Source organism: Perca fluviatilis, chromosome 16 (genome assembly GCF_010015445.1).
Source record: "Perca fluviatilis chromosome 16, GENO_Pfluv_1.0, whole genome shotgun sequence".
In the NCBI taxonomy this organism is placed as follows: Eukaryota; Metazoa; Chordata; class Actinopteri; order Perciformes; family Percidae; genus Perca; species Perca fluviatilis.
This window is the reverse complement of record NC_053127.1, coordinates 11,231,934-11,244,699: the sequence shown is the minus strand read 5'-3', so window position 1 is coordinate 11,244,699 and position 12,766 is coordinate 11,231,934. Positions and strand designations below refer to the sequence as shown.

Genomic DNA, 12,766 nt, shown 5'->3' with positions numbered 1-12,766 from the left:
TAATAAAACCTGAACAGTGTTTGCAAAAATGGTCCGCCTGATGGTAAAAACAACTTAAAACATCATTATTAAAATTAAGACCAATAGTAAAACTGTCTTAGTTAGCTCATTTGGGTGTCCCCAGAGTGACTATCCTTATTTTACAGGAAGTGGCTAAGCATTAAAAAAGGGCACACAAACTGTCAGAACAGATGAGAGCATCAAGAAGTGGAAGAGACTCTTGGAAGTCCACAGCATAAAGAAATAAAAATAAATTAGGGCTTTACGGACCGTTTGAGCCTTTTCCATAGAAGGCCCCCAGCACCACTAGGTCAGCTGTGTCTGCCATCGCCCCTTCGTTCAAATAGTCCTTCTTCACCTTCAGCCAATGGCGCTTTCCTGGTTCATAGGAGCCCTGAGACATACAGATATACAAAGCGTGATTGTCATGATGTATAACTTGCTCATTGTGTTCACATTCTTTCCACTGGCACGTGCATTAAATACATATTCCCATCAGTTTCTTTCCATTTGGAGATAAAAAAAAATAAATCAACTAACCTTCAAGTCTTTGAGCACCAGGCCTTCAAGTCCCTCTCTGATGACACGAGTTATCATTTCAGCCAGATCTCCTGCCCTCTGACACAAACATAACACACATATATGATATAAGGTATTACAGATGTATACATTCAGCAGAAAGACAAAGTCAGAGTTTTACTTACAGTGACGTGCTTCATCTCTGAGAACAGGATCCTGTTGGTGACTTCAACCATGTTGTCATGCAGGAACTTTCTGCGTTCACACAGAGGCCTGAAGAATATGATGACCGTGCATAAATGGAATAGGTTTGGATGGAGTGTCTTAAAGTGTTATAAAGTACACGTTTGAAAAATTGCCACAATGTGTTATTCTTTGTACATTGGAATTAAAAAGACGTGTTTAAGACAATGAATGGAACGAAAACGCATTACCTCTCCATGAGACTCACACCGTTGAAGTAGATGCAGTCGAAAACAAAAAGGCACACGTTGGCATCTTGAAACGCTGCTTTCTGAAGGGAGAGGAATGTGTGAGGGGTCACAACAATGACCAAATCATGTACAAAAAGAAAAAAGTTGGAAACAAGTGCCAATTGGCTGTGGCGTTCTCACCTTGTGTACACCCAAAGTCCCAAAGGGCAGGGGTTTACTTGTCTTTGTGTCAATTAGAAGGACTTCAGCATCCAATATCATACTGTGGCCTCCGGGGAAAGCCTGGGGGATGTAGTTCTTGAAATGGGCCACCTGAAACAGCAACATGGACACACACGGGGCTTAGGTACGGAGTAGAAACATGACACATTCGATACTGTTACAGCAAGACTTGAGAGAATGGCACTGTCCCAGGATTGTCATAGGCTTGACACTGTAAAAAGATATTGTGTAAATAAGGTGCATTAACCTGATGTAGATGTGTATATGAAATGATAAAAAAGTTTTACAAATACATTTGATCTTTCTCATTTGGGCTTGTATCCACTTTTCATGTTCTGATCTACAGTGTTATCACTTAGAATAAAAAACTGGAAATACCATTTCCCTCCCCACAGAATGTTAACCTAACATTAACATAAATTGCCTGATTACTGTGGCTGAGGGTCCATAATTAATCACCCTTTTGGTTGATGGGTAGCATGGGCAGGGCAGTCCAAGATAACAGGCGAAAAGGTGGCCATACTATAACAGAAACATGTTGCAGGAGGGAAAGATAGTAACGCAGGTTCTAATATAGCTGCTCAGAAGCTGAGTAACCAAGGAGTGTACCGCCAGATATCATCAATACTAATGTGTGAGGACGAAGTAAGAGCTTGGTAACACTTTTGGACTTTTACATTTAAAAACCCTGCAGTATTGTGAGAAAAGTAAGAAAAAAAAGAAGTAGAGAAGCCTCCCTAAGCATTTGGATGGGTGGAAGCACATTGCTGGTACATATCCTCACTCATAAAAAAGGAGTGTGTCTTAGTGCTTGGTGTTCTTTACTGAAGTTCACTGGGGTTCAAGATTGTTCTGAGGTATATAATGGGTGCACAGCAGCAACCTCTAGTGGTTTGAAAGGGCTAATGAACATGTTAAACAACAGGATGTTTAAGGCTCTCAGCCTCACGCTGATAGAGCAAATGCTGGAAAATCCCTGTGGGGAAAGGTCTGAATTTCATGCTGTGAAAATACATTTAAATTGTTAATCCTGCAGGGGCAAACCTGAAGAGATTCTATTATGACATGCATAGTCATACTAATTGTTATACAGCCTCACAGGATGTGTGTGTGTGTGTGTGTGTGTGTGTGTGTGTGTGTGTGTGTGTGTGTGTGTGTGTGTGTGTGTTATAAGACTGACTTTGTGTGGTAACACTGGCTTGAGGCTGCGGCTGAAGTAGCTGAAGTGGTCTCCGTTCTTATGGACTTGCACACGTTCCCCATCATACTTGATCTCAGAGTACATCCCGTTGGGGCATTTCTTCATGGCGTACTCAACGGATTTACATGCCTCCGCCTGAAATCACAAAGGAAAACAACAAGCCCTCAGCAAGGAACCACATTCTGACATACAATCACTTTCCATTAAAAGTTTCCCCTAGTTGCTCCAGTGGCAAAAGTGAGCCAAACTTTAACCGAGTGACTGGTGAGATATGGGAAAACAACTGTGCCATGACTGAAAAAAAGTGTGATGGGTCAAGAAACACAAGCAGTCAGGCAATCAGGCAGGTTGAAAACAAAACCCTGGGTGAGAAAAGTGCTTTAGATACTGTAATCTGGCTAAACTACTGGCTTACCTGTCTACCTGTCTGAACATCTGACTGCATTTAAGAGATGTTGCTCTGTTCCATGATCCCAGCAATTACTTTAACAGGGTTATCATAACCAATAGAAATTACGGTCACTACACTACAAAAGTAAGACCTACTTGTTAATGAAGGAAAGAGCAATAATGATACAGGTGGCAAGAGAGAAGCTGTTTTCAGTTAAGAAAAGTCTCCTCTGTACTAGGGCTGAACGATGAATCGCATTTGCAATAATATCGCGATATGTTAAAACGTGATTTCTTAATTCATTTCTTAAATCGCGAGAGCAAAGCAGTCTGCACTCCGCAGAGAAAGCATCAACTTGGCACGCTAACACTACGCCGTACCTTGTCCTGTTGTACAATAGCCTCAGGATCGACAGAAACTTTAGTCCCGAATAGGAACAGTATGTCACTTGTGTGGGACTATTTTGGTTTCAGAAAAGAAGATGATGTGCAGCTTCAGGTAACGTTGCTACCTCACGGCGTAACACTACGAACCTGTATCAACACAAAACCATCTACGACAGTTTAATCTATCTAATCTTGTGTTCTTCATACTAAACAATGATTTATTGCTTGTCTTTGTTGACTAATACAGAAGACAAAGAGCTTAAAAGATAATCGGATATTAAATCGCAATATTGGTGAAAAAAAAAAAAATTATAAAAATAATAATAATCGCATTTACATTATTTTCCAAAATCAAAGCACTGCTACTTCTGCTATTTGGGCGGAGTGATTTGCTCGCAGCACCTGAAGCCCTGTGGTGAGGAGCAGAAAGTTCGCCTGGAGTTCTGCGAGGAAATCACTGCGCCCAAGTAGCAGTGCTTCACCTTCTGAGAATATAGTTCCCAGTTTGTATACGGTTAGAAGATGGCTGTGTCTCATGTGACCTTGTTATTTGTACACGCTGTGACTATACAAATCACAACATGTAAATAGGAAAATGTTGGCATTATTTTGTCACTTATTGGGAGCTGTAGGCTAGATGGAGCCGGTTAGCTCCAGGATCTGTGCTAAGCTAGGCTAGTGATGGGCGCATCAGACAGAGTTACGACACGCACGGAGATGAGAAGGGTATGTATGGACTTATCTAACTCTGGGGGATACGGTGAATAAGTTAAAGTCCCAATAAGTCGGCGTGTTCCTTTAAATCAGGAAGAACTGTTGAAAACTGAGTGTAAACATTTTTCACATTTGAGTGGTGGTACTCACCAACATGGGCTGAACGGGGGTCATGAGCGTGGCCTCCACAGTGAGGAGTTTCCTGGGTCCTGAGCCATTAGACGCGTCCTGCTGATTCCTCAACACCCGTTCAATCACGTCACCCAGATTACGCGAGGCCTTGAAGGCATCGTAAGCATTTGGATCCACTGCATCTAAGCTGCATAACGGGCAATAACGAAAGAGGAGCTCAAGATCGGTATCAAAATATAATCCTTCTTCAATGTGACTAAAGAACAGTGCATATTAACTTCTAGGCAGAAGAAAAAGATACTTACACATGTTTTGCTCCGGAGTTCATCTTCAAGTCATGTTTAATAAGCCGAATGATGCATTTTAGGTCGTTACCGGTACATCTATGATGAAAACAGAATGCAGATCATCACTGGGGTGAAATTGTAAGGCAAATTCGGCAGTATTACAGCATTTCATCAAGCAGAAATCTAGCAGGTTATGACCAGAAAGGTTCTTAAAAAGCCCTACATAAGTAATAAGTATAAGATAATTACATTACTTTGTATTAGTGTAATTCACAGAAACTAAGTAATTCAGAAAAAAACTGCTCATCAATGTCATGACAAGTAGACCTATTATTCAGTACAGCACAATAAATGTCTGTTTACAGCTGGCAAGATGTTATTTTGTTTTTGACAATAAACATAGACCCACTCCAGCATCTGCTACTGTGGAGGGTAGAACGCCAAAAACAGATGTCTAGTATGTGAGTATGTGTGTGTTAGACATGCCTCAGGCAGACACACAAAAAGGGAAAAGTGCAAAACAAGCAAGCAAAACAAGTGGAAACAAATAACAGCAACACTTACAAATACTGTGAAAAGAAATCACATAATCTGTCTCCCTGGCTTTTACACATTTGTGTAGTAAACTGTGTGCATTTAAAAGAAAAACTATTTAAACAATTACTGACCGTTCTAGCACCACAATGAATCATCTACATCATGTGGAGAGGTTTGACTACAAAAGACACAGCCAGACATGATGACTTGTGTTATTAGTATAACTAGTGTTAGCATACATTTAGATACATTAGGTTAGTCTGTCTGACTTCCCTACCCCTGTCAATAGTACTCAGCCACAGAACATTTTTGATTATATTGAACACATTTGAAAAATGGGTCATAAATCTATAGTTTTAAGCTAAGGGAAATTTTCTAAAACAGCTGGATACTGACGTATTTTAGCAGGGGTTACTCAAATGGTAGTAACGTAGGAAAGCTTTGTTGCACACCTCTTTTGTCGGGCAGGTGCGTTGGATGTGACCAAATATACCTTCATCAGGTAATGTGTGAATTTACCTGATGAAGGTCTAAGACCAAAACGTTGTATTTTCTAAATAAATAATTGCTTGCGTAATGGTCAGCGTGTGGGATTCTTTCTAAACTCAAATAGTAGTAAAAAGAGCATTTGTTGGAGACCATTTTCAGCCGCAGATTAAGTGAACGCATTTTGTGTACTGATGAGTATTTGCGGCACAAGGACAAAACACACAAAACAAATATGATTCTAGAATAAAATGCAGCCCTGCACTCTGTTGATGCTGTGTGACACAGCCAATTGGCTGGATTCTAATTCTGGCTGGAGTCGTGTTTCCTTTAAACATCAGTTGGTCACAGACTAGGTAAATTAAGCCCCTATTCCATACCCATTTGCTAGCTTGGCTTAACCCGGCGCGTCAGCCCAGCATGGCAGGGATTTTCATCTGCATTACAACAGGGTTACCCGCTTAAAAGTGTGTCTCCAGTCGATGAAATTTAAAAGCAGCAGACTGATCCATGGCTGTGAAATGGTGGATAAACATTTCATTTCCTAAAAATTTTTTTCACAATATGAGTCCCTGGTGATATTGTTATTTAAAAGCTTTTATTATGAAGCAGCAAAATTTAGGAAATGTCGGGTTTTCATCAGCAGTAACTTAACGACTCCTATACAGCTGAAAGCGAACAAGAAACCGTAAAATAAAGATATCTGAAGGCACAAACAGGGACGCCGGGGAGGAACTAAACTTCAAACCACAGAGATCCAGTTAGAAACTACTTGAGAGCTGAAAAGACAGACTTGTATGAAATGTATTTCTCTCTGGTCTGCTGCACAGACATGAGTTGAGTACTTGCCCAACTCCGAAGACTGTCCATTAAGGGCGCAACCCAGCGCGTTTAAACTGGTAATGGAAGCGCAAATCAGTGCGGCATGGGATTGACTAGGTGCAGCCAAAGGGCCAACTGCAAAACACCATTAAAGTCTCTACGCTGAACCGTGCCACATGATTGTTCATGTTTTTGGAAAGGTGGAAAGACAGCCTTGAACGTTTTTAATTATAGCAGGTATCCGGTACTAATCATTTTACTGAATTAACATATCTGTACTGTTGTACTACCCAGACCAATTGATATAATAAATGGTGATGTACTGCATTACTTTTTGGCAATTTCCTCCAGCTCAGTCTGCTGCTCATCCTCCTTGGTCAGTTGGGCAAGGCGGGTCAGTGAGGCGTCCACTTCCTGAATGGTCAGGAGGCTCTTGGTAGCCGCGGGAAATGATTTACTCTCCTCGAAGAACATCCTCACTGTCTCAGACACATCGCCCTTAAAAAAAAGGAGAAGACACCCACAGTATTTGAAGTGTTCTTTTTGACAATTAGTTCCTCTGTCATCATTTTCAAGACACGATGTCAAGAGACTATAATTGGCCAGAATTAAATCCCTTGAGACATGCATTTTTAATCTGAGAATATCAATAAAAATGCTCTGAATAAACGCTGGTGAGAAGGTTTTTGATTCGAAAATACAACATTCAGCACATGTGGCATATTTTTTAACATTCGCAAAGCACAAGAGTTTATGTGTGAGAACATATGGACACTGACCTGCTCCAGATCGCGCACCATGTCATCCTGGTTGCACTTGAATATGCGGCTGAAGAGTTTTACGATCTGCTTGTCATTTAGGTTGTAGACACTTTTTACCACACCTGGCAGGAGCAGCTTCACCGTCAGATAAAGATCTCCATGGAACTTATCTATGATGGAAGAAAAGAAGATTAACGACAAAAATGTTGCTGTAGAAATCCTGGCCTTGGATTCTGTCACATGCTGTCGTGCATAAAATCTGCTAAAGCACACAAACACAAAAAGAACGGATTAACACACCAACCTCCACCTGAGCCCTTCTTGAGGAACTTTTCAATAATCTGTGTCTTGACATTGTAGCTGTTGTGTTCTGCCACCATGGCACAGAGCTTGCGAAACTCTCTAAAGAGGCAGTCCTTGTGCTGGCGGTCACATAGCTGGGTGGACAGGGCGCTGACTTGGCTGACATTGGAAGGGGAAGAGGATGGTCCTGGGCTGCTGGAGCTGCCAGCTTTCGCAGCTGTCAGGACAGTGAAGTGGAACAGTGCACGCAATGAGACCAATTCGACAAAACAAGTACTTCTGCTACATTCACAGTGGCCTCACAATGGGACAAAAAGTCAAGCTGATTTTAACAGTTTAAATGATTATCTGGTACTTTCTAAGTTGACTGATTACTGTTAATGGGATAATACAGCTGTGGTACTTTGGCTTAGTGCAAACAATTTCTTAAAACATCTTCAAAAATAATACATGCCCCTTAATTATTGCTACAGTCCAGAATGTGTATTGGACATGCTTGCTGACTTGTCCTCCTAAACTCCTATATAGACGTCTGTCATTAATTTAGTTTTGATGAGAACACTGAGGGAATATGCAAGAAAGACTGTAGAAAGACTGCGTTTTCTGCGGAGGTGAAATGTTTTTAATGTTGACAGAAAGCTGGTGGTGATATTTTACAGATCCATCATAGAATCAGTCCTGAATTTCTCACTGATTGGTTATTATGGCAATGTGAATATGCCAAACAGAAATCAACTGGGTAAAACTGCCATAGTGGGAAGTACACTCATTGGTTAGCAGAGGCCTTCTCTGTCAGAGATTTTCCTCTTTTAGGGAAATGATCTCAATTGAACTATACCTTAACAGTTCAATAGGGCAGAGCAAATGCTGTTTAAGACAAAGTGTGGTGCGCCCATTCCTCCATGTGGGAATAATCAGACAGTGGAACCCTTTCTGATCTAAGATGTTCCTTTTGGCTATCCATTTATATACAATGCTCCTTGCTTCAATTACTTTTGTTGTTGACCAGCTTGTTGTATTGTTTTAACTTTTGTGAATGGCTTTAGAGCAAATATTAAACCACTTGACCTGAGATGTCATATCTTACCAGTAAAGCCTGAGAACTTGCGCGGAGCGTTGACAGATGGGTCAGCAGGAGGAGACATTAGCTGGCCAGAGGTGTTCATCTTTGCCTGCACCTTCTTCTTTGGACTTGCACCGACTTTGGCCATCAGGTCTACAAGACAAGAGGAATGGCTTTAGATCAAATAACCATAAGACATGGAATACCATAACTTAAAGTGTACATATTATGCTTTTCCGTATTTTACACATTTATGTGTATAATGTCGGATTTTTATGTTAAAACGTTCAAATAATGAGGTAAATGTATTTTAGAAAAATCCCTGAGCTAAAACGTTCAGTTCGGATGAGTGAAACTTAACACTTTGCCGGCCTTCTATGACTGGTCATCTGCTCCAGGTAGGCAGGACTGGAGTGGTTTTCTTTTAAGATACTGTGGTGTTAACATTGTCACATGTGGCTACATGCTAACGACAGTTAAATTGGTCATCTTGGCTGCCAATGTTGTTAAAATCTCCCCAATTCCGGGTCACATTACTCCTGAAACATTTTCTGTTATGTAGTATTTGGTTTAAAAGCCTTAATCTGCGACTTTTGACTGTAGGAAGTGCTGCTATACTCTGTGTTCACTGCTAAAAATGGTAGCTACATGCTAACAGCAGTAAACAATATAATCTGGGCTGCAAATGTTAAATTCTTCCCAATTTTGTGTCGTATTACTGCTGACACATGTCCGATTGGGTAGCATTTGGTTCAGAAGCCTGTATCTGCAATGTTTGACGGTAGAAAGTGCTGCTTCGTTCTACTACAACTCTAACATTAGCATACTGCTAACTATTAAGTAGCTGCATGCTAACGCCAGATAGCTGTAATCTTGGCAGCCAATGCTGGTCATTTCTCCCCAATTTCGGGGTCGCATTACTGCTGGGACATGTCCAGTTGTGTAGTATTTGGTTTAAAAGCCTTTATTTGTGATTTTTCATGGTACAAAGTATTGCTATATAATGTGTTGCAGTAGCTCCATCTGCTACTAGTGAAACAAAACTGGAGCGCAGTGGAGATTCCATGAAACACGCTGGCCAATCAGAACAGCTTTTTCGGGAGGGGGGCTTAAAGAGACCGGCAGTCCAGCAGAGCGTCCCATACAGAGGGTGAATAAAGGTGCATCAGCCATGGGCAGTATGAGAAAGATACACTGTTTTTTGAATGGTAAAGCCTGTAAACATGTCCTAGTAAAAAACACAAAACACAAGTATGAACCTGAAAATGCTATATAATAGTTCCCCTTTAAATACATAACTTCTCAATACACAAGTGAAACAATGGTTAAACAAGAACAAAGATATGAACTCTGATTCAGTTTTATCAATGCACAGACAATCATGAACAATACATAAACACATGCAAACAATCATTTTAGCGGTTCTGTTCATCATGCACATCCTGAGAACATGTTCCCATGCATGATGCTCTCCTGGAATGTTAAGCCTTCTAAGCAGTTGTACTGGTTGAACAGGTAAACTGGCATTAGGTGCAATAATCTGAGACACACCTAGCATGGTGTTGAGTAAAATACATTAATTTATAGTTAACTCAGCAATGCCAAATCACTGGATATTAAGGGTTAAGTATTTGTTTCAGAGATATTTGTACTAATGTGTGATGCCTCTGGGTTCTTTCTTTTTTTAATCTAGCACTTACTAACTTAACCGACAGATCTCATTTGCAGGAGTGAATCAATTGACTGGTGCTTAACTGGTTGTGTAATATTGCAAATTGAGGTTCTGTGGACAGATAAGTTAGTATCAGAATCAGAAAAGGATTTATTGCCAAGTAACACTTAAAAGATAAACAATAATTGTAAAAGAAACTTTAACATAAATAAACAAATCAACAATGCACTGCAGCCTCAGGTCAGTTTCATTGATTGCTGACCTTCTAAAATATGTGATGGTGTATTAATCAGATTACCGGGAAAATCTTTACTTTTTCTGTGTTCTGTAAAAAGGTCAAAAGTCAGCATCTACACAGTGGTCCCCATTGAGTGGTAAAACTTTCTTAAAATCCAAGATGACTAGGTTATGTATGTACAAAAGACAACAAGACCAACAACTTTATGGCTTTTGAAAAGTATAAAAAAGTTGTTTTGAGTGTATGTGTGCCTGTTGTACCTGAAACATGTTTATTAATGAGCTCCCTGTCTTCGTCCTGCAGCTCTTCCCAGCCCTCCAGATCTGTGATGTCCTCAATCTTCTTCGTAGTGGCTCTCGCCCTTTCCAGCTTCTCAAATATGCACTTTGCATGATACCACTCTTTCATCTCCCCTGCAGACTCGCTGAAAGGGTTTGGTACAATCTTCCCTATGCGCACTATGCCCTTTTGGATTTTGTCCTTGCATTTCTTACATCCTGCAGTACCGCGTTTGGCGTATTCAACAATGAACCTCTGTTCTGCCATATCTGGCTGGTTGGAGAAATACTGATGTAGGGAAAGCTGGGGAGGATCGTTATGGATGAGTTTGGATACCAAGGAGAAATGATGGATTTGATGGGAAAATTGTACAGCATGAACAGTTGGGGGTAGATGCTTAAAGCATGAAGAGACAGAAAAGGCTCTACACACTTTCCAAAGTTGCTGATAACTGACAAGTGTTCCAAGATGCTGTAAGCCAACACAGACGGTGTTGTGAGCTAACAAAATAAGCGGTCTTTGCATCCAGTTAGTGGGCAGGTTACAACCTAAAGAAAGCAAAGGGAGAGAAAGGTTAAGATTTAATTATTTTTTGTCTATATAAAAGGTTGCTTTGACATATCAAAGATAACTGGAACAATCAGCTTGAGTAGCCTAAAGGTTTAAACTACCTAATTGGCTCATGATGATAAACTTTGTTGCCACATATCAGCAGTCATTTCACTCATTAGCGGTGGCACTGCTTCCCAAGTGTTTTACTGACTCCCATAGGGTCCTGGCCATCATGACCCTCTAGCTGTTTGTGATAATTTTCACTTAGCATGTTTTAATACAATACTTTTTAATCAGGTAAAGATACATACTTGTTTCCTCATTACCAATTGATGTGTTTACAACCCAAATGTCAGCGAACAAAAGTCCTCTGGACTCATCTCTTGATATGTAAATGTACGTTACTTATCTAGCTAGCTAAATACAAATCGCTAACGTTAGCTACGTTAAAGGAACATAAAGAGTACAGAGGTACTGCTGTAACGTTACATATTCTTTTGCGCTTCCTAATTTGGTAAACGTATACGTTAGTAGACCAAACTGTTACCAAACTGTAACGTTAATGCATTGCACGCACCATATTTTTACATTTCAAATTTGTTAACTCAACAAAAGGTGGTGGACCATCGGGTTGGCATAACGTAAGACACACAAAGTGCTTATGTGCCTCTTCAACATTTAACAGTAACGTTAAATTATACGTTATCAGTGATCTTTCTTGTATACTTAAAGACAAGCGTGTCCATTCAGTTATAACGTTGTATAGTATTGCTAAAAAGTGTAGGTACACGATACGTGTAGCTAAGCCTGATGACACGAAGGCAATTGTTAGACTAGCTAAGTAGCTAGTTGGTTAACGTTAGCTTTAACGTTAGCCATACTCTCTCTGTTCAACATACACATAACAGTAAGACAGCTAACGTTAGCCTAGATAATAAACATATTGTGCGCCAACTATCAAACGTTACCTTGTAGAAGCTTAGCAAAACTTGATAGAACGGTTTAAATTGCTAGCCCTCCTCATTGTTGTTAGCCAACAGCTCACAAGTGTCAAGTAACCTTCCGTTACACTTTAAAGATACGACACACTTCCGGCTTGCTTCTGCAAAATAAAATGTATATAACCCGAGAGCGCAACATAGATATGTATAAGTGTGCAGTCATTATGCACTACGCGCATACAGTTTCCTCAATTTAAACACCATGCACACACCATGTGAGATGCACTATTTGTTTCAAATTGTGACATTTGCTTTATTTCGAAAGATAAATACATTTCCGGTATCTCTCTAGTTAATACCGATTACCTTGACGCAACTAGCCAAAACTAATGCCAAAGGAGCTGCAGCATGGGCTGCTGCATGTCGCGGCTGCACAAAGCTCGCTGGGGTTCATAGAAACGGTAGCTAGACCTTTAAATAGCTATCTACCGCCATCTGTTGAACTGCATAAAGGATTACTCACAATTGATGCATTCTTCAGCCTACTTCTACCATCTGCATAATTGAAATAATAATAAAAAACAATTAAGACAAAACTTTAAAAAAAAAACGTGGGATTATAGCAAGCTGGGAGTTTGATTCAATTGCAACTATGATGTAACCATTTCATTAATTCAAACATTTTCTTTGATATAACAATTATTAATCGTATAACTATTTCTATCAAGTCCATCAATGAAAAAATGCTATTTTTTATATATGTTTAAAATACGGAATTTAAATAGGCTGAATTTATTTATCAGAAATACTGCCCATCCCTGGCGTT

The 12,766-nt window shown here is 40.1% G+C and overlaps 1 protein-coding gene across 3 annotated transcripts in view; it reads right to left on the bottom strand.

Annotated features, from left to right (window-relative positions):
- lig3 (ligase III, DNA, ATP-dependent) overlaps window positions 1–12,766 on the bottom strand; it is a 29,989-nt gene that overhangs the window by 4,620 nt on the left and 12,603 nt on the right. The window contains exons 1-14 of one of the 3 annotated variants that reach the window (XM_039778622.1): window positions 12,307–12,364; window positions 10,429–10,995; window positions 8,283–8,411; window positions 7,197–7,412; window positions 6,911–7,062; window positions 6,463–6,629; window positions 4,305–4,382; window positions 4,018–4,186; window positions 2,356–2,511; window positions 1,134–1,265; window positions 954–1,033; window positions 705–792; window positions 541–618; window positions 271–394 (exon numbers count right to left, since the gene is read on the bottom strand). In XM_039778622.1, the coding sequence (XP_039634556.1) occupies window positions 271–394; window positions 541–618; window positions 705–792; window positions 954–1,033; window positions 1,134–1,265; window positions 2,356–2,511; window positions 4,018–4,186; window positions 4,305–4,382; window positions 6,463–6,629; window positions 6,911–7,062; window positions 7,197–7,412; window positions 8,283–8,411; window positions 10,429–10,972 (2,113 nt within the window). In that variant the 5' untranslated portion in view covers window positions 10,973–10,995; window positions 12,307–12,364. Of the gene's footprint in view, window positions 1–270; window positions 395–540; window positions 619–704; window positions 793–953; window positions 1,034–1,133; window positions 1,266–2,355; window positions 2,512–4,017; window positions 4,187–4,304; window positions 4,383–6,462; window positions 6,630–6,910; window positions 7,063–7,196; window positions 7,413–8,282; window positions 8,412–10,428; window positions 10,996–11,967; window positions 12,176–12,306; window positions 12,365–12,766 lie in introns of those variants that run through there. The other 2 variants (XM_039778620.1, XM_039778623.1) reach the window with 2 other exon arrangements.